The sequence below is a fragment of the Ictalurus furcatus genome, chromosome 1, assembly GCF_023375685.1.
Source record: "Ictalurus furcatus strain D&B chromosome 1, Billie_1.0, whole genome shotgun sequence".
NCBI classification, from domain to species: Eukaryota; Metazoa; Chordata; class Actinopteri; order Siluriformes; family Ictaluridae; genus Ictalurus; species Ictalurus furcatus.
Genome location: NC_071255.1, coordinates 3,013,783 through 3,033,386, shown reverse-complemented (window position 1 = coordinate 3,033,386; position 19,604 = coordinate 3,013,783). Strand labels below are relative to the sequence as shown.

The window sequence follows — 19,604 nt, the reverse complement described above, 5'->3', positions numbered from 1 at the left end:
CGATTCTGAACAGCTGAAACGAGTCGTTTGTGGTTCCAGACTTACTTCCTGTATTAACCTACATATGTTTGTAACAAAAAAAAAAAAAACCCGCCTCCAGTCTTCATCGGCTGCTCGCTGACAACGGTAGACCAGTCGCAACAGACTGGGACGTCTGACCAATCAGAGCAGAGTATGTTCTCTGAAAGGAGGAGTTTATAATGAATCATTTAGAACGGATCATTTAACGAGTCGTTTTTGACATTGGGGAAAAAAATGTAATGCTGCAATTTAAATTATGAGCACGTTAAAGTGATGCGTGTAAATCTATCGTACGAGGCTTCTAAAACAACATTAGGCATATTTCAAAACCATAATAGGTGCGTTTTAAATTTGTAGCTGCGATTTTATTCCCCCGGCTTTTTCAGGAACCAAGAAAGAAAAGACCCATGCTCTACGGCTCGTTCCGATTCCCACGACCCGCCGCACTACACACATCGGCTCTTAGCACTTGGATTAATCGTGAGCGTGATTATGACCTCTCATCGCTATTTGCGTATGTTTTGACATGGACATACTGACCGATGAGATCATAACCACGTTGCCCAAATTATAGACTGAAAGTCTAAGAGGTGTATGGAATGGAGGACGATAGGTTAGACTCTGCCACATGGTGGTGCTGTTATATACAAAATAATAAAACGTTCCGCCTACAAACGGAACATTTTTAAAGAACAACATATAGTGTTTAATTGGTCTCTGTTCCAGCGACCGACCACACGTTTATTCACATTCTTTATTTATTTACAAACTAAACGTTAAAATGTACTGTACACATATGTAGATATAACCATCATGGGAAACGATCAGATTTGTTTAAAAACAAAATTAATAGTTAAAATATTTCCGATTTGAAGATGTGAGCTTCAACGACTCATCGAATCAAACGCGTGTAAAGATCGAGTATGATGCGGTTATAAATATCATGTGGATCCAGGAAACGCTGATCTGCACTTCCTCCGCTCAAGGCTTCACTTCTGGTCGTTAGCTCGCTGTCTTCGGATCAGCTCGGCGTACAGACCTCCTCTTCTCAGCAACTCCAGGTGAGTTCCAGCCTGTCAAGAAGAAGAAGAAGCACACCTGTTTGGAATTCTGGATTCTGATTGGAGAGAAGATCTGACCATTAATAAAACATTGCAGTTGTTGGCAGAAAGTTGTTGTGTATGAAGACTAAAACACGTTGTTGATTATTTTCCTGTAACATCGCACCCCCAAAGTGTTTTCTTTATCCCCTAGTTATCGCGTCTGCGTTATCCCCACCTCCACCACTCTGCCGCTGCTCATGACGCAGATGAGGTCCGCCCCCTGGATGGTACTGAGGCGGTGGGCGATGATGAGGACGGTGCGTCCCTCTGTGGCTCGGTCCAGCGCCTCCTGCACCACGTGCTCCGACTCGGCGTCCAGCGCGCTCGTGGCCTCGTCCAGAATCAGCACGCTGGGGTTCTTCACGAGAGCACGAGCAATGGCAATCCTCTGCTTCTGCCCTCCTGACAGGGTCACGCCTCGCTCACCTGTACGGAGTTTTACTCGGTTACGTACCGGTGAAGGACGGATTATCCCCGCCCACTTCCTTCTATTACTACAGCGCAACCCTGATCTCGTCTTGGGGATCCTCTAGCTTAAAATGCAACACTCACCCACCACCGTGTCGTATCCGTCAGGGAAGTTGGTGATGAAGGTGTGGGCGTTGGCCTGCCTGGCTGCAGCCATCACTTCAGCGTCCGTGGCACCTGGCTTACCGAATCGGATATTCTCCATCACCGAGGTGCCAAACAGGACCGGCTCCTGCCAGAAACAAACAGCACGGTAAATACGCAGCAAACAAAAGGACAGATAGACAGGTAGGTAGACATACAGCATGACAGACAGGAAGACAAATAGAAAGCCATGCAGACAGACAGAAACATAGGCAGAGAGACACAAAGACAGGCAGGGAGACAGACAGATAGACACACACATGGACATACAGGCAGCAAGACAGACAGACAGAAAATCATACAGACAGACAGACAGACAGTCAGACATGTGGACAGACAGGCAGGTAGATAAGCAGACAGGTACATAAAAAGAAACAAACAGGTAGGTAGACATATGTACAGGACAGATGGACAGAAAGATAGTCAGATATACAGATAGAAAAGACAGACAGACAGAGAGGTAGATAATCAAATAGACAGAAAGTAAAGAAACAGACAGGCAGGTAGACGTATAGCATGACAGACAGGAAGACAAATAGAAAGCCGTGCAGACAGACAGAAACATAGACATAGTGAAACAAAGACAGGCAGGCAAGGAGACAGACAGACAGACACATGGACAGACAGGCAGCGAGACAGACAGACATGTGTACAGACAGGCAGCAAGACCGACAGACAGACACGTGGACAGAGACAGTCAGACAGAAAATCAGAGCAACAGACAGACACATGGACAGACAGGCAGGGAGACAGACAGGTAGCAAGACAGACAGACACGTGGACAGAGATGGTGAGACAGACAGACACATGGACAGACAGGCAGCGAGACAGACAAACAGACAAAGAGACCCACAGGCAGCTAGAAAGTCATGCAGCCAGACAGAAAAAAAAGCAGAAGCCCATACTGATAGACAGAGACAGATAGAAAGACAGACATAAAGATACAGGGAGACACTGACAGGTATAAAAGCATAAAGACAGTCAGGCACAGACAGAAAGACAGGCACCAATAGAGAGACATAGAAAGACAGATAGGTATAAGGTCATACAAACAGACAGACACAGAGACAGGGAGGCAGACAGACAGGCAGAAAGTTATACAGACAGCCAAACAGATGGACACACAGACAGTGACACAAACATAATCACTGTATCTATTTACAAAACCTGTTTCAATAGCGTTCTTTCAATATGTTCTGAAAAGACAGTTTATTATAACGTGCCTGACTAATGAATCCAATCACATGACCCCTGAGCCAGGAGGGATCCAGCGTCCTGATGTCCAGACCGTCCAACATGACCACGCCACCGCTCGGGTCGTAGAAGCGCTCGAGCAGCGCCGCCACCGTGGATTTACCTGAGGCGCAGCACAGAGACGTATCGTTTCCATAGCAACTAAAAATAACGGCAACTCGCGGTAGTGTGGAAAATACAACAAGCATAAGGGTGAACATCTCAGCACAGTATGAGATAAACAAACACACACACGCATGCACGCACACACGCACGCACACTACCTCCACCGGATTCTCCGACTATAGCCACCGTTTTACACGGAGGTAGAGTCAGGTTGAGGTTCTTCAGGATCTGGTTTCCGGGTCTCGTCGGGTAACTACAAAACAATAAAACGTGACCTCAAAATCATCCTTAAAAATGAGAAATGTTGCGTAAAAGGCAGCGGAGAATGTCTACCGTGTACCTGAAGTCGACGTTCAGGAAGTCCACTCGTCCGGTCAAAGACTCGCGTGGAATCCGTCCCCCGCCCGTCAGGGAAATGGTAGGTTCCAAGGTCATGTACTCGAAAACGCGCGCTCCTGCACTCATACCTCTCACCATCTGATCAAGAAGACAGATCTTTCAGAACATCCTGCTTGATAGTTCTGGTGCAATCTTTATTCTGATGTTCCACAACATTAAATGTAGCTATAAATGGATAAAAAATTTTTTTTACACGTTGTTGTTTAAAAAAAAGAAAGAAAAAAATGTAATCAACGGCTGTGGTACAAGAGGAATAAAACACTTATTGGAAACGGATGGAGACAGTAAGTCTGCTTCATCACACCCTTCTGTCGTTGATTATTTTCCTTTAACAGCATACCCCATAGTGTTTATTTATTTATTTGTTTATTTATATTACACGATATGTAGAATTGTGTCAATCACCTGCCCGAACAGAATGGAGATGCTGGCCAGGGATCTGCAGAGGACGAGAGGTGACGTGTCAGAGTGTTATAAGTGAGATAAGTGAGATCTGTGAGGTCTGTGATCAGGCTGACCTTTGAACCGTTTGCGAGGCGACCAAAAACGACATGAGGTCACCCGGGGTCATGTCGTTCTGCACCATTAAGGATCCTCCGGCAAAAATAGTGCCCAGAACTAAACCTGACGAGGAATGTTTATTTATTTATTTATTTTAAAACTCATGCAACATGAATATTATTCCGTATTCGTCGTTTATTTAACACTCACAGTTCAATACGATGTTTGAAAGTCCCTGGAACACTGCGATTCCTCTTCCTAAAGCTTCGTTCATCATGGCAGATTTCTCAACCTCTGTGGAGTACGTCCTGTAACGGACACGAGAAACCCGATGCGTTGGATTGGACAGAAAACAAGTCACGCGATGTACAAGATGCTCAGCTCTTCACTTCTGTAGACCAAGTTCTACAGGGCTGTAGAGCTCTTGATTCTGATTGGTTAACGTCCTCGTTCTAATACGTTCTATAGTAACTCTGTGAATGTAAAGAACAACGATGGACCTACTCCAGTTCTCGGTCCTCCATGGCGAAGGCCCGCACTGTTCGCACGTTCCCAAGAGCCTCATCGGCGATGCCTGTAGCTTTAGACACCTACGGGCAGAACCGGATAAAAGCGCTCGTGATATACTTACAGAAACCCGAATTCTGGTTGTTAGACGAAGCATTAAATTGGCCCAATGTGTAGTTATCGAACCTGTTCCTGGGCTTCTCGAGAAAGCTTGCGGAGGAAGGAGCCGATGAGGGCGCCGGCACCGACGAGACACGGCAGCACCACCACCATCAGGCCCGTCAGCTTTGGAGAGATCACGTACAGCGACACGACGCAGCCGACGGTCTGCGTGATGCTCCGTAAACCCTGAAGGTGCAACAACAGGCTCGTAAAAAAAATTAAAAAATAATTATACCTCATCTCTGTTGACAGATTTGAATCTCGGGGTTATATTAACGTGCTCGTTCTAATGCATAGTATAGCAACCCATGAAATTATAAAACGGAGATGTTTATGTAACATTTACAGAAGGAGGCTCTAGTGTGAGTGCTAAGCAAGTTTTACATGTGTTTTTACACGGGTTCTGTGAAGCATGGTGGTGGGAGCATCGCTGCCTAGAGCAGTTTGACCCAACAAAGACACATGTAAATCACTAAGTTTGATTGGTTTATAAAGAAAAAAAAAATCAACTGGATGAACTCTAAGCAGGATATAAGGAATCTATAGAATCTAGAGCTGAAATTTCACCCCTTACCTGAGAGATAACCAGCTTGAATGAAGACTTGAACTCCTGAATGTCAGCAGTGAGGCGGTTAACTAGCTGACCCGTCTTATTGGCGTCAAAGAACGCAACATCCTGTCTGCAGGAGAACGTAATCACAAACGTACCTCAATTGAAATGTATACGAGGTGTCAAAGCAACAACGACAACAACTACAGTTGCGTTAAACGACGACATGTTGTACTTTTTACCCATTTATAGTTGCATATAATATTGCGGAACGCCCACGAAACAAGTTCTTATGTAACGTTATCGCAGCTATCAACAGTCAAAACGTACGGCGTAATTAATAACCGACAAAAACAAACCTTAGCAATGATGCAAAGAGCGATTTCCTCATCTCGCTGGCTACGCTCTCTCCAACCCGGGACAGGAGGATGATGTAACCGGTGGTCAGCAGACCCTGAGGAACACGCGATCGGCTCGTATTCAGTTTGTAAGGCATGACATAGCGAATACAAAGAGTGTAAGTGTTCCAGCTAACTAGTTAGTTAGTAAGCTAGCTAATTAAGATGCTGGGCTAGATCGAAAGCTAGGGTAAAGGCTTGTCCAAGTACTTGTCTTTTGGGTTATGAGCGACCATCCACGTGACCACTCGGCTAACGAAGCGGGAAACTGGAGTGGATACGGATTTGAAGAGTCTCACCTGGAGGCCATACAGGCCAAGTAGCTTGAGCGCAGGTGCGCGAATGTCCCTCATGTAATTTCCCACGTGTTCCCTCATGTACTGAGCGACGACGTTGACTAGATTGCCAAGCATCAGCGGAATCTGGATGTTCAGAGCTGCTGCTCCGAATGCAAGCTGTAGGACGTTCAGAGGAAGAAAACCATTGATCAAATTATGGTTCAAATTCAGGAGGTGACAAGAAGAAAATCCTAACTCCTCCATTTATATTTACTGACCAAACAGACCACAGTCCCACCATCTTGATTTCTGTTCAATTACAAGACTCAAAGGTCAAATTTCATCTACATCAAGTGAGGAAGTGAAAGAAACCGCTACCAGAAGTAAACGTGCGTCTCTTACATCCCTCATGCCTCAACTGTAAATGTTGGCCCCTTGTGCTGCAAGTGGCCACTCCAGTTTCTACACGTTTCTCAAGTCAACAAGAACATCAGACTGTATTTTGTATATTGGATAACTGCAAACCTGCCTTAGATATCTTCTTCATAAATTTGTTAATTAATGACGGCACTCAGACGTACAACAATGGCCCCAATTAACCCGAGGATCTGCGGCCGGACGAACTCCCAGAGGAGCGCCCAGCTGAACTCCGGGATCTGCTCAGGGAGGTGGTGGTTGTTGTTGTTGACATCGGCGCTGCAGTAAGCCACAGTGCCGAACAGCCTCGCCGTAAGCGTGAGAGCGGCCGGTCCCACCACAAACGTCAAGGCCGCTCTAGGCGACTCGATGCGACGCCGGGTGACGAGTCGGAATGCTTTTTGAGCCTGGGTCCACATCCGGATGACTGCGCTGGTGGTGGAGTGTTGGCTTGAGGATTGAGAAGTGCTCCATTGTCGCGAGTGTCGTCCATATCTGTAAAGAAATAAAGAAACCGTGCAGTGAATCCCAAACAGCTGTCCTTGTATGCAATGCTTGAACCAAGCAAGCACTGGTGGGCCAAATCCTTAATCCATCGAAGTGCACTAGATATGGAATTCTACCACCGACCCCCAAATCTACACCGATGGGATTCCAAATAACTCCCTAGTCTCTAGTCAAGTGCACTACAAAAGGTATGTACCGTTAAACTTGATGTAAAGTCCCTTTTTAAACAATTAATTACTAACTACAAGTCAGAACGGCAGTTCCGTTTAAATCAAGCAGCAAACACGACGTCATTTCCTACTCGATGCGTTTTTGAACTAATGGATAAACATACATCCATTTTCTGTACCGCTTCTCCTACACAGGGTCGCGGGGAGCCAGGAGCCTATTGCCTATCCCAGGGGACTCGAGGTACAAGGTGGGGGACACTCTGGACGGGGTGCCGACCCATCGCAGGGCACAATTGCACACATTCACACACTACAGACAATTTGGAAATGCTAATCAGCCTACAACACATGTCTTTGGACTGGGGGAGGAAACCGGAGTACTCTGAAGAAACCCCCAAAGCACGGGGAGAACATGCAAACTCTGGGCACACAGGGCGTAGATGGGAGCCGTACCCCCAGCCCTGGAGGTGTGAGGCAAACGTGCTAACAACTAAACCACCGTCTAATGGATAAACATCTAAAATAAATACATTTCTCCGGTACTTTCATCACGTAAGGAATAAAAACACTCGGGGGCATGCTCTTATGGGAAAATAATCAATGACAGAGTGGTGTATAACAAGGTAGAGTTACTCTGACCACCTCAAACTTTATTATTTTCCAATAACAGCACATCTCGTAGTTGAAATGCTTTATTCCTCTTATACCACAGCGATTTTTTCCCCCAAAGATTCCATTTTTAAATTAGATTGAAACTGGAATTTTTTCATCAACATCTTCACCCCAATCACAACTCCCCAACACCAGCCTACGTTTTTCGCTTCGGAAAGTTTCCGGCTACCAAAACTTCCTCTGGCGTCAAATCGGTTTTTTAATGTTGTGCCAGTACTGTCAAATCCGGCTCCAATAGGAAGCTCCGTGAGGTCGGACTACATTCCTGAATGCCTTTGATCATCTCAACACTTACATCAGAAAATCGTCTCTCTGGCTCAAAAACCATTCTATCCAGGCAAGGAAATAATAATTTCCTTTTCAGCAGCTCTGAATCGCTACCACTAACCTCCCTTCCTGATCCACAAGGCAAGGACTACAAACTCGTCCATTCACTTCATTTTACTCCTATGATCAGAGGATTGCCCTTCAACTAAAATCTGATTAGCACCGCATATGGCCAACGTTCAGCTCCGCAGGTGTGGCATAAGACATGATTTAACTCGTATGCATAGCAATGCAGATATATTGCTTCAGGGTGTTGCCTTCTGAAGTGGGACTGAACACCCCCAGTCACCCCACTCATGAATGCAGCTCCAACATAAGTCTGTACCACACAATTTAAATGGCCAGTTCCTTTCTCTTGAACTTCCTTCTCTATTGCAGCAGTCAAAACAGGTCAGTTCTGTCAGGACCAGGAGTCTCTCCTTTACAGTACCCTCAGTTGCGACATATCCGACACATATTGCCAATTGATTTCCCATCTCTTGCCTCATCGGTCATAACAGCATACATCTTTGACTCGGCCATTTCTCAGACTACTGTTGCAGTCACTTCACGTGAACAGCAAGTGATCATCTTATTCTGACTTGCCTTAGAGAGGCAAGTAGTGTTTGATGGAGGAAAAGAAACAAGGGTCAACAAGGATATACACTCTTTTGGTGAACAGTGGACTAGTTCAACAAACAGACTTCATATAAAAACCATAATGAACTTTCTTTTACTTTCACACTATCCGTTGTTACCCAGATGAGGACGGGTTCCCTTCTGAGTCTGGTTCCTCTCAAGGTTTCTTCCTCATATCATCTTAGGGAGTCTTCCTCACCATGTCGCCACCGGCTCACTCAATAGGGATAAACTCACACATTTAAAATCTCGATCCTGTGTTTATATGTTTCTGTAAAGCTGCTTTGAGACAATGTCCATTGTTAAAAGTGCTATACAAATCAAATCGAATTGAACTGAATTCTCTGCAGTTTTTGTCCGTATAATGAACGGTGATGATGACCAAAACTTTTCAAGCTCCAAAGACGACATAAAAGGTATAAAAGTTATCCACGTGTCTTTGAGTTGTATATTAAATATTAACACGACACGCACAGCCCAATTCAAAAACCAACATCGACCCCATCATGACCTCTTTAATTACTGTTCTTAAAATGGAAAAAAAAAGTCATGATGTTATGTTTTTACATTTTTTTAAATAAAATAATACAGTTAGGTTTTGATAGGTTCATAGTTTTAGGAGGGTTCAGTAGACAGACAGGAGGGCTGAAGGGTTTAGAACCGCCCCTGAGTGACACAGTGACGGTATGAAAGCTTCAGTGGATTCTGCAGTATGTTTCGAGTCAATTGAATCGACTCGAATCAAGTGACTCGAAACCGATTCAGTAAAGTGATTCAATAAGCCTGTCACTTAAGAATGTAAAAGGTCCGAACATGTAGATTTGGGGTGATTTAAAGCAGACTGTCTTGCGCGCGCGCGCGCGCACACACACACACACACACACACACACACACACACAGACACATAAAAACACAACACAACAAATGTGTAACAGATGTTTCTATTTCCCCGTTTACTTCCTCAGTGTGGATAAAAAGGTTAATAAAGTCTCATACCGGCTGGAATGCAGCAGCAGGTCCCTTGATTTGGTCACATTATATCGCAGTAATCGATCAGAACCTTGCGTTAATCGACTGCAGCGCAAAATGTGAAACATTATCACTATCTGATTCGGAAAATAGAACAGATTTGTTTTCAATACAGCTGTTTAATTCAAACTATACGTGCGCCGCCATCTTTAAACTGCCCCACAAGCGTTATCTGAACAAACCCCGCCTCCCGCTCGACGATTGGCTAGGATTGGTTAGACTCGTCCCGGGTTCTGTTCTATGATTGGCTAGTCATTTGAATGCACGCGCAGACTATTCACCAACCTACCATCCAGCCAATACGAAGCCAAAACCCGGAATACGGTTCCGGTAAGAAATTCAGAACGCACCGCTAGTCCGGGTTCTCGGGCGATAGTTTTCTTTTTCACTGCCGCTAGGGGGCGGAGGAAGGTGAAGGTTAACCGATGATTAAAATGAACACATATTAAAATAATAATTTAATAAAAACTACAAAAGTTATACAGATGCTGTAATCCAGTCGCTCTTCTGGCTGAAGAGTTTGTTTAAAGTTAAGACGGTCCTTGCACTCATGCTGCATTCATGTTGTATAGAAAAAATAATGTTCTTCTAAATCTTCTACTGAATCTTATTCTGAATTTTTTTCTGAATCTTCTTCTAAATAGTCTGAACCTTCTTCCGAATCTTCTTTTGAATTTTCTTCTGCATCTTCTTCTGAATCCTCTGAATCTTCTTCTGAATTCTCTGAATCTTCTTCTGAATCTTCTTCTGAATCCTCTGAATCTTCTTCTGAATCTTCTTCTGAATCCTCTGAATCTTCTTCTGAATTCTCTGAATCTTCTTCTGAATCTTCTTCTGAATCCTCTGAATCTTCTTCTGAATCTTCTTCTGAATCCTCTGAATCTTCTTCTGAATCCGCTGAATCTTCTTCTGAATCCGCTGAATCTTCTTCTGAATCCTCTGAATCTTCTGAATCTTCTTCTGGATCCTCTTTTAAATCTTCTGAATCTTCTTCTGAATTTTCTTCTGAATCACCCTCTGAATCGTGTTCTGAATTTTCTTCTGAATCTTCTTCTGAATTTTCTTCTGAATCACCCTCTGAATCATCTACTGAATCTCCCTCAGAATCTTCTGGCATTTCTGAAGCTTCCTCTGACACTTTTGAAACATCTGAATCCCCGAATCTTCGGACTCTTTTTAATTGTCTACTTCTATGACTGTTGAATCTTCTCCTCAGTTGTTTTCTTCTTCTTCATCTACGTCTTCATCTACTTCTGAATTCGTTGACTCTCATTCTCAATGTCCTTCTTCTTCTTCCATTATCATCATCAAAACTTAAACATCTGCTCACCCACCTAACACTAAAAAAAACTCCACCACATTTTCCTCTTAGCATCGAACAGATAAATAAATAAATAAATAGCCAATTTTTAAACAAAACAATATTTAACATTTTACTCTACTTTAAAAGCATATTCATAAAAGGACAAAGCTTTTTCTTCTACTGCGATTTTATATATTAAAATAAAAAAGGGGGATGATGAGGCGGAAGTGACGTCACATGCAAGCCATCGTGACGTCGCGGCGGTTTGTTGACATGTCTGTATTTGTTAAGGAGAGAGAAGAGCAACAACAGAAAAGCGTCTGCGGTCGTGCTGGTAAGAGCCGCGGCGAGTTGATCAACTTTTCATTTTTTAAAAATACATGTATATATTTTAGGCAGATGAAATAATAGTCAAGAAAAATAAATAAATAAAATAAAGCATGCTAGCCGAGTTAGCTGTTTACGTAAACTGTATTGTTAGTTATTTCATCAGCTAGCTGTTAGCTCAGGTTGTTAGTTAGCTTGGGCAGGATGATTTTATTCATCATCTATATATATATATATATATATATATATATATATATATATAATATATAAAGTTTGAACATAAAGTCGAAATGTTTAACGCTATTGCGAGTCGAATAGCGGAGCTGATTGATATCTTTTATTCTTATTTTCCTCTTGGGCAAGTGAGTAAGTAAGTCTTCGTGTCATGCTTCTGGGATGTTGGCTGCATTTCAAACGACTCCGTGTTGGAGATACAAGCTCACTATGTAGTGCGCAGTGCAGTGCGCGTGTAGTGCACTTTGAAGTGCTGGAAGGGTTGATTTGGAATACAGCCGCGCGCAATGTCACCGTCTGGCTTGTTTTCCCCCCTTGTAATAACAGAAAAAACTTCTATTCTATTTATTTATTTATTTATTTATTAATTAATTAATTATTATCATCATCATCATTATTATTAAGTTGTCATGAATTAGGAGTACATCTTGTATCAAGATATATTCCTGTTTGTTTGTTTTTGTTTGTTTGTCAGCATGACATGCATCATAAACAGGATGTTGGAGAATATGACTTCACGCCTTGGTTATTTTTAAACCTCCAGGAAGAAATCAGTTCCACAGAACAGTGTGTGTCGTGGCTTTTTCTTGGAGCTGGCGCGTAAAAGTCCGTCGCCTTAAATCGTCTCGCTTTCCTTCCTCTCCGTAAGGACCCGTGACGAACGATTGAACGCGGCGGAGAATGTGAAGCACGATGGCCGATTTCCAGACCTACCGGGAGTACCAGAGACTGGAGGATTACGAGGAGGACTCGCCTCCGGGAGAGGAGGACCTGCTCATTCACGTACCGGAGGGACTCAAAGGTACGGAGAGGATGGTGTCACGTTCGCTGCGTAAAGTGCGGAGCGATGTGGCGGCGCTTTAATGTATTAACAATTCTCTCTGGTCAAACTATCTTGAGGCTTTCGTCACGCATGGAAGCTGTCTCTGATGCAACACTCTGTTTGTTTGTTTGTTTGTTTGTTTGTTTGTTTCTAGATTCCTGGCATCACATCAAGAACCTGGACAATTTCTTCACGAGAATATCCTTCCCTGTGACATTTACGTTCGCTTCTAGTGTTTCTTACGTTTCTGAGCATGCTTCCCCGAGTCTGCTCGTGTGTTCCTTAACGAAGCCTCGCGTACATCTATCATTTCCATCAGAGGAACGGGTTCGCCTGTATGATGCTCGCCGAGTTCTTCGAGCTCGTGTAAGTAAGCGGCGTTAAGCGCCCGTATGGTTGTTTTTTTTTTTTTCGGACCGGGTCCGGATTCGGAGCGTTTTAACCGGGCTGCGGTCGTGCCCTTCCAGGCAGTTCCTGTTTGTGGTGACGTTCACGACCTTCCTGTTCAACTGCGTGGAGTACGACGTGCTGTTCGCCGACCGGGCCGTGAACCACACCGGGCCGGGCGTGAACCCGCTGGACAGGACCAAGGTGACGCTTCCGGATGCCGTCCTGCCGCCTGAGCGGTGTGCCGAGAGGTCAGTGTGGCCCAGGTTCTACTCCAGGACTCGCCTCTAGTACGAATTCATAAGAAAATAATCGCAGTTTCCAGCTTCACGTTGGCGACTTTCTACTACTTCTACGTCGCAAACTTGGTGCCGACACTGGAGGCTAAACGCTAAATAAACATTTGCTCACCTTTAAAAGTGTCAGGTTTTTATTATTAGGTTTCGATCACGCTAAGTACGTCGTGTCTACGGTGTTACTGTAACTCGATACCTTCCGACCAATCAGAACGGAGAATTCGTTTGAAAAGCTTCGACGTTTTAAAAATTGTTTCCGAAAGCCTCTTTTATCACCTCACGTTTTCCGTGTCCGATCCGGTCAAGTTCGGCTTTTTTTTTCTTTTCCTGTTCAGCTCCTCCTCCTCCTCTGTAATATCCAGACTGTAAACAAACACCATTTATTGCCACACCACGAGAGAGAGAGAGAGAGAGAACCCGCCGTCACGGAGCTTGCTATTTCTGTGGCGGCGTTACACGGAACAGATCCGCTTTCTGAGAAGACCCGTTTAGTAATCTGCCTTCGTTTGAACGCGGCCGTCGTCTGTCCAGCCAGAACGTGTCGGTTACTAGAGGCGACGCGGTTCCAGCGTGGCCTCCGTCCAAGAACAAGCACAGCACGCGCTTGCTTGGCCTGGAGTCGTGGACGTCCGTTCCGTGCTCGTTCGACGGTTTGAGCTCAACACACTCGTGAACAAATAACAAAACGACTTTATACATCACCTTTTATACAAAAGGGACGTTTCCGGAAACCGAGTTTTCTTCTTTAAGGAGACCCTTCTGTAAAAATTCCTGGAAGGAGTCTCTGGCGTCGGCGCTTTCTAACAGAGCTTCGAGGCTTCTTCGGCGAACGTTCTAGACGGGTAAAAAAACCCCCCAAAAAAACGTGCAACGTCTCATTCTTGTAATCCATAATTCATATTGGAGTCATCTCCAAGATGGCAGAAACATCCTCCTTTATTATTGCATCGTGTTTTTATTTATTTTTTGATTTAATCACATTATTATTATTATTATTATTATTCGTTCGGATGCACAGTGATTGGACGGACGCACAATGTTTTATTAGCGTGTGTGACTTGTTAACAACACACATACACACACACTGCAGCCTGACAAAATAAAATGAGCATTACTGCCGCGTAACAATTGTAATGTCTCGTGTGATAAAGTGTCCCGCCGTTTTTATAGTCCGTTATATCGTTCACGTTGCCGAGTCTGAGTCCGGCGCGCTCGCTCTAAAAGAAATGAATTATATTCTATATGTATATATATATCTCAGCACCTTCCGGACTGTAAATCTCGGTTTACGCTGAAAATTGGCAGCTGTAGAACGTGTGACGAGAATGCACTAGAAAACATCTGGCTGTGTCGCGTTCAGGATTCGAGACAACAGCTGGATCATCTTTCTCCTCGTCATGGCGGCCATCTTTTGGGTCTACCGGCTCGGGAAGGTGATCTGCAACCTGCTGGGTTACTGGGAGATCCGGCAGTTTTATAGAAAAGCCCTGAAGATCAGCATGGTGAGTACAGGTGTTCTATTACATGCACGTTCCACGACGGTTTTTAAGCTCTCCGTCGTTCCTCAGGACGAGCTGCGTGACTTCAGCTGGCAGGAAGTGCAGGCGCGTCTGATCAGGCTGCAGCGCGAGCAGCAGATGTGCGTGCACAAGAAAGAGCTGACCGAGCTGGACATCTACCACCGCATCCTACGCTTCAAGAACTACACGGTCGCCATGATCAACAAGTCGCTGCTGCCCGTGCACCTGCGCGTGCCCTTCCTCGGCGACGCGGTCTTCCTGACCCAGGGCCTCAAGTACAACTTTGAGCTGATCCTGTTCTGGGGGCCGGGCTCGCCGTTTCAGAACAAATGGAGCCTGCATCCGAAGTACAAGCGAGCGAGCGAGCGCCTGGAGCTGGCGCGGCAGCTGAGCCGCACCATCCTGCTCACGGGCGTGGCCAACCTGCTGCTGTGTCCGCTCGTGCTGGTGTGGCAGACGCTGTACGCCTTCTTCAGCTATGCCGAGGCCATCAAGCGCGAGCCGGGCAGTCTCGGGACGCGCCGCTGGTCGCTCTACGGACGTCTCTACCTGCGCCATTTCAACGAGCTGGACCACGAGCTGCGCGAGCGCCTCGGCCGTGCCTACCGTCCCGCCGCCAAATACATGAACGCCTTCAACTCGCCGCTGCTCGCCGTGCTGGCCCGGAGCGCCGCCTTCTTTGCCGGCTCGCTCTTGGCCGTCCTCGTCGCGCTGACTGTCTACGACGAAGACGTCCTTGCCGTGCAGCACGTCCTCACTGCGGGGACCGCTCTCGGAGTCATCATCACCGTCGCCAGGTACGAAGATCCTCCGTATCTTTATTTTCCGCCGCAGGACAAGAACCGCTTACTGGTGCTCTCAATTCTTTGTGCTCTCTGGCAGGTCCTTCATCCCAGACGAGCATACGGTGTGGTGCCCCGAGCAGCTGCTACAGTGTGTGTTAGCACACATCCACTACATGCCCGATCACTGGAAGGGCAACGCTAACAAGAGCGAGACGCGCGATGAGCTGGCGCAGCTTTTCCAGTACAAAGCAGTGAGAAATACACACCGGAGACCTTTTTGTCTTTTTCACCCTCTGTGTGGTTCATTCGGTAAAAACGTTCTTCTGTGCAGGTCTTTATTCTGGAGGAGCTGCTCAGTCCCATCGTGACACCTTTCATCCTCATCTTCGTGCTCCGGAGCAAGTCTCTGGAGATCATCGACTTCCTGCGCAACTTTACCGTGGAGGTGGTGGGCGTCGGCGACATATGCTCCTTCGCGCAGATGGACGTCCGTCGACACGGCAACCCGCAGGTGTGTGTGTGTGTGTGTGTGTGTGTGTGTGTGTGTGTAGAAATAAATCTAAATGTATAATATGTATCTAAGATATAACTATATATACGCTGTTACTTTTTAACGATCTGACGTGACTTCTTCGCTCTCAGTGGATGTCCGAGGGTCAGACGGAGGCGTCGGTGTACCAGCAGGCAGAAAACGGCAAGACGGAGCTGTCGCTTGTTCACTTCACCCTGAAGAACCCTCGCTGGCAGCCGCCGCAGGACAGCTCGCTGTTCATCAGCCATATGCGCGAGAAGGTGCAGCAGGACGCCGCGCAGGCCGGCCCGAACCCTCAGCTCCTGCTCTCCGAGGCGCCGCTCTGCACCTCACTGCTCTCCAATGACTCCGCCACCGCTGTGGGTTACGCTTTTTTTTTAAAAACATTTTTATTTGTTAATCGTTAACTGTTCATCCGACAACGTTGTGTGAGAAACGATTGTGTGTTTCCCCTGCAGCATGACACCCTTCTGGCGAGCGTTCTGGCTCATCCGGTCCTCACGGCGTCCGGGATGCCGGGCTGGAACCGTCGTTTTGTTCCCCCGAGCAGCACAGCCTCGATCGCCGCTAGCGTCCTCGCCTCGCTCTCTTCCTCCCAACAGCCTCACGCCGGCCGCTCACGCTCTCATGTCCTCCAGCCGTCCGTTCATCAACACCACCAACACCAAGGACCCATGTACCACAGCAGTGCCGGTGACAGGTGATCACGTTCCACCTATTTAGCAGCGAAAAAAAATTTACAAGGCGTCGCTAATTAGAAATTGATTAGCCAGTTCATTTTGAACTATTAGGAAAGTTTAGATGCGACTCGGAATGAGTCCGTAAGATATTCGAGTAAACTCTCTCGTTTACGGTCCAGCATGTGTGCCAGCGAGTCGAGGATGCACAGCCAGTCCAGTTCAGCCCTCCTCTCGGAGTTCGCCACGGCCGAGATGAGCCTCCACGCCATCTACATGCACGAGGTAAGTGCTGCGCCGATGAAGGCGATGCAGCTCGTACGCCACGGGTCTCAAAGCAGTCGACGTGGTTCTGTGTTCCTGTCATGTGTCAGCTGTCTGTATGCGACGATAATATATGATATAATCCCGAATTAAGATGAAGGTCATTGCCGCACGCAGGTGCATCAGCAGAAGTTCCAGGGTCAGCGTGGACCTGCTCAATTACATCCTCATGTGTCCTTAAGTGCTGGTGAGTTTTTGTTTTTAATATAATACATACGTTAGTATACTATTGGAATTTGGCGTATAACGCGTTTCTAAATAATGTCTCCCAACGCTAGTGCCCTTGCCTCAGATGCACCCAGGTGGTCTGATGGTGTCCTCCCCTCTCCGGTTGGGAGGCTGGGTGGAGGAAGAGGAGGAGGAAGAGGAGATCGACAGCAGCTCTGGTCCACAGCATTTGAGTCACACGAGCGGGGCGAGCAGCTGAAGTGCCTTAACGATCTGAGGGTGTGTTATCCGTCGTTATAATGTAAGGAATATAAACACTGAGGTCAGGGGTTGAAGTGTTTCGTTCCTCTTGCACCACTGTAAATTTACCATTGACGATTTATTAGGGATTATCTTTGATAATTACCATTTAATTACGCACCGTAATTTACAGTTACATTTAACGTTGTGACGATTTAACATTTGGGTAGCAGTTGTAACGACAGTTACAAGAAAATCAAGAAAATCGTTGGCTTTTTTTCGTGGAAAACCCACTCGAATTGGCGCAGTCGCGATCGGAGGAAAGAGTTTTACGCGGTCTTTCGCAGCAGTGTGAAGAAATTGAACCAACACCTTGTGACCAATCAGAATTGAGAGTTTGACAGCGTTGCGGTAATAAATGTTGGTTTTTAATTAAAAAACAAAAATGTTGCTATTTTGCCATGTTATTATTATGATTTCAAAGTCTTGCTGTTTTTAAAATTTTTTTATTTCTTCTTTCTGTCTTTCGCAGTCTTTGCATTCGTTTTCTGGAAGGACGCCGTGGCCTTAGTTTCAGTCGGAAGCTTCTCGATCAAACGAGTCGGATCACGGAGTCTTCGCTTCAGCCGTCTTCCGGTCTCGAGGAGCCGTGGTTCCTGGTATTCTGGACCGACAGATCATACCGGCTACCTTCTCCTCTCGCTTAGATGTTTCACTAGGAGACATTTTTTTTCAAAATTTATTTTAATTTGTTGATGTGTGTGTGTGTGTGTGTATGTGTGTTCATTCTCAAGGTCAAGTGTTTTCAGCTGTAGGTTGGTTTCCGAAACATCGCACGAGTTATAGAAAAGGTTTGTTAGCGTGTGTTTTTTGCTTTTCTTTGAAGATTATGGCGTTTCGTCGGCGTATTATTTTGCACGTGGCGCCCAAACGACGGAGACGTCCGAACGTTTTCTACGAAAGATTTACGAATCGTTAGAGAGCACTGAACTATCCTGAATACTTTTTTTTACACAGGTGCTGAAACGTACACACGGTTCATGTCCACTTTCAGAGCGACACTAAAGCTATAATCGGGGCAAATCATTTCAATAAGGAATAACACACTCACTGGTGTGCGGTCGTTAGGAAAATAATCAAAGACGGGGAGTTTTATGCATCTGCAATAACGGCACGTCCTGAAGTGTTTGTTTTTCACCTCACGCTCCAGCGAGTATCATTTTATTTATCAGTAAATGACACGGTGTCCGTTTATAGTTGCGTTTAAAAGTTCGTTCCTCTTCTCACTTACTTTATAACAGCGAGCAGTAGTTTCCTCACCCGCCTCTCTCTCTCTCTCTCTCTCGCAGCGAGTCGTTACCAAGAAACCGTCAAGACCGATGTCCTGGAGTTCTGAAAACGGAGACTCCTTCCAAAATAACACCTCATTTATTTCTTTTCAAAATGGGATTATGTCGAGAATCTACCATGCACGTCTCGCGCACCTGAAAATCCACTTATGTAAAACGAATCAACGCCACCTGACCAAACAGAATGGAGAATTCAACAGCGTTTATATTTAATACTGATTCAGTGAGACGTTAAGTACGTATAAGTATTTTATTTTGGTTTTACATTATTATAAAACTTTTAAATGGTGCTGATATGACAGGATGAGGAAATGATGTACGTTTTTTTTTTTTTTTTCTTTTTCTCTCTCTCTCTCTCAATATTAACGCCTAATTAGCTAAGTGATGAATTAGCTAGCTTTTAATCAAGCCTTAGACAAGCACGATTCATTTTCTTACCGCGCGCTCGGATAAATAATGTATCGCGGAGAGGCCATTACGAAGACCGGATCCTCTCTCGTCGCTGATACGTGAAAAGTTTCCGGAGCCACATTTATTTCGACCTGAAAAATAGTATTGCTGTTAAGAACGAAGGGGAAAAAACAGCGCATTTGCCTCTGAAATGTTGTTGGTTTTTTTTTCTCTTTCTTTTCAGTTCACGTCAGGGCAAATGCATTAATATTCAACACAGCCTGAAATACCTCTGCACATTCACACTAGGTAATGTACAGTATTTATTTTGGTGCGTATATTGTGTTACTACAGGGGGGAGATCGGCGCGGGCGAGGCGAGGTGAGTCAGCTGATCCGACACGCGTACGCTCGAGGCGTGACTGAACGCGTTTGCGAAAAAGAATCGATTGGTGATTTTACGTGTTGTGTTATCGTCATGACCACTATAAGCAGTCTTAAGTTATGACTGTGCAAGGTGCTATATGTTTTGGTTGCTTTTTCATATTTATCGGTTTGTTTTTTTTTGTTTTTGACTGATCAGAACAACACTATTTAAAAATAAACCCAGTGTAAAATGG

The 19,604-nt window shown here is 45.4% G+C and overlaps 3 protein-coding genes across 10 annotated transcripts; 1 reads left to right on the top strand and 2 right to left on the bottom strand.

Annotated features, from left to right (window-relative positions):
• Positions 1-657: 657 nt before the first annotated feature.
• abcb8 (ATP-binding cassette, sub-family B (MDR/TAP), member 8) lies at positions 658-9,893 on the bottom strand. The gene is made up of 16 exons (XM_053613513.1): positions 9,598-9,893; positions 6,472-6,802; positions 5,912-6,067; positions 5,574-5,668; positions 5,239-5,344; positions 4,689-4,850; positions 4,500-4,585; positions 4,206-4,303; positions 4,013-4,118; positions 3,900-3,933; positions 3,436-3,572; positions 3,254-3,348; positions 2,960-3,093; positions 1,677-1,824; positions 1,300-1,550; positions 658-1,094 (listed from the first exon to the last, which is right to left on the bottom strand). The coding sequence occupies exons 1-16, from the start codon at positions 9,696-9,698 to the stop codon at positions 1,011-1,013; spliced, it is 2,124 nt and encodes a 707-aa protein (XP_053469488.1). The 5' UTR covers positions 9,699-9,893; the 3' UTR covers positions 658-1,010.
• A 115-nt stretch (positions 9,894-10,008) lies between these two features.
• On the bottom strand, positions 10,009-11,061 carry LOC128600868 (clumping factor B-like). Its single transcript, XM_053613634.1, has one exon. It carries the CDS (start codon positions 10,745-10,747, stop codon positions 10,238-10,240), a length of 510 nt encoding a protein of 169 aa, XP_053469609.1. The 5' UTR covers positions 10,748-11,061; the 3' UTR covers positions 10,009-10,237.
• A 126-nt stretch (positions 11,062-11,187) lies between these two features.
• On the top strand, positions 11,188-19,604 carry atg9b (autophagy related 9B). Of its 8 annotated transcripts, none has more exons than XR_008384575.1 (15): positions 11,188-11,267; positions 12,144-12,296; positions 12,472-12,517; positions 12,621-12,683; positions 12,785-12,955; positions 14,361-15,317; positions 15,403-15,556; positions 15,637-15,816; positions 15,948-16,196; positions 16,296-16,537; positions 16,697-16,799; positions 16,956-17,025; positions 17,117-17,285; positions 17,779-18,097; positions 18,596-19,604. XR_008384575.1 is itself a non-coding variant. In XM_053613198.1 (15 exons), the coding sequence occupies exons 2-14, from the start codon at positions 12,188-12,190 to the stop codon at positions 17,263-17,265; spliced, it is 2,427 nt and encodes an 808-aa protein (XP_053469173.1). In that variant the 5' UTR covers positions 11,188-11,267; positions 12,144-12,187; the 3' UTR covers positions 17,266-17,285; positions 17,779-19,604. The 8 variants fall into 8 exon arrangements, 5 of the variants coding, with proteins under 5 accessions (XP_053469173.1, XP_053468799.1, XP_053468883.1 ...); XR_008384570.1 differs by adding an exon at positions 17,477-17,657 and having other exon boundaries at positions 17,117-17,307; positions 17,779-19,604; XM_053613198.1 differs by having other exon boundaries at positions 14,361-14,502; positions 14,569-15,317; positions 17,779-19,604.

Excerpts from the sequence above, each read along its gene's own strand:
- LOC128600868 (XM_053613634.1), bottom strand. The coding sequence starts at position 10,747 with ATGCCAGAAGATTCTGAGGGAGATTCAGTAGATGATTCAGAGGGTGAT.
- abcb8 (XM_053613513.1), bottom strand. The coding sequence starts at position 9,698 with ATGTTTCACATTTTGCGCTGCAGTCGATTAACGCAAGGTTCTGATCGA. Across the intron at positions 4,304-4,499 it reads ATGGAGGACCGAGAACTGGA|GACGTACTCCACAGAGGTTG; the intron begins GTAGGTCCATCG and ends TGTCCGTTACAG. Across the intron at positions 4,119-4,205 it reads TTCAAACATCGTATTGAACT|GTTTAGTTCTGGGCACTATT; the intron begins GTGAGTGTTAAA and ends ATTCCTCGTCAG.
- atg9b (XM_053612824.1), top strand. The coding sequence starts at position 12,188 with ATGGCCGATTTCCAGACCTACCGGGAGTACCAGAGACTGGAGGATTAC. Across the intron at positions 12,297-12,471 it reads CGTACCGGAGGGACTCAAAG|ATTCCTGGCATCACATCAAG; the intron begins GTACGGAGAGGA and ends GTTTGTTTCTAG. Across the intron at positions 16,538-16,696 it reads CACAGCAGTGCCGGTGACAG|CATGTGTGCCAGCGAGTCGA; the intron begins GTGATCACGTTC and ends TTTACGGTCCAG.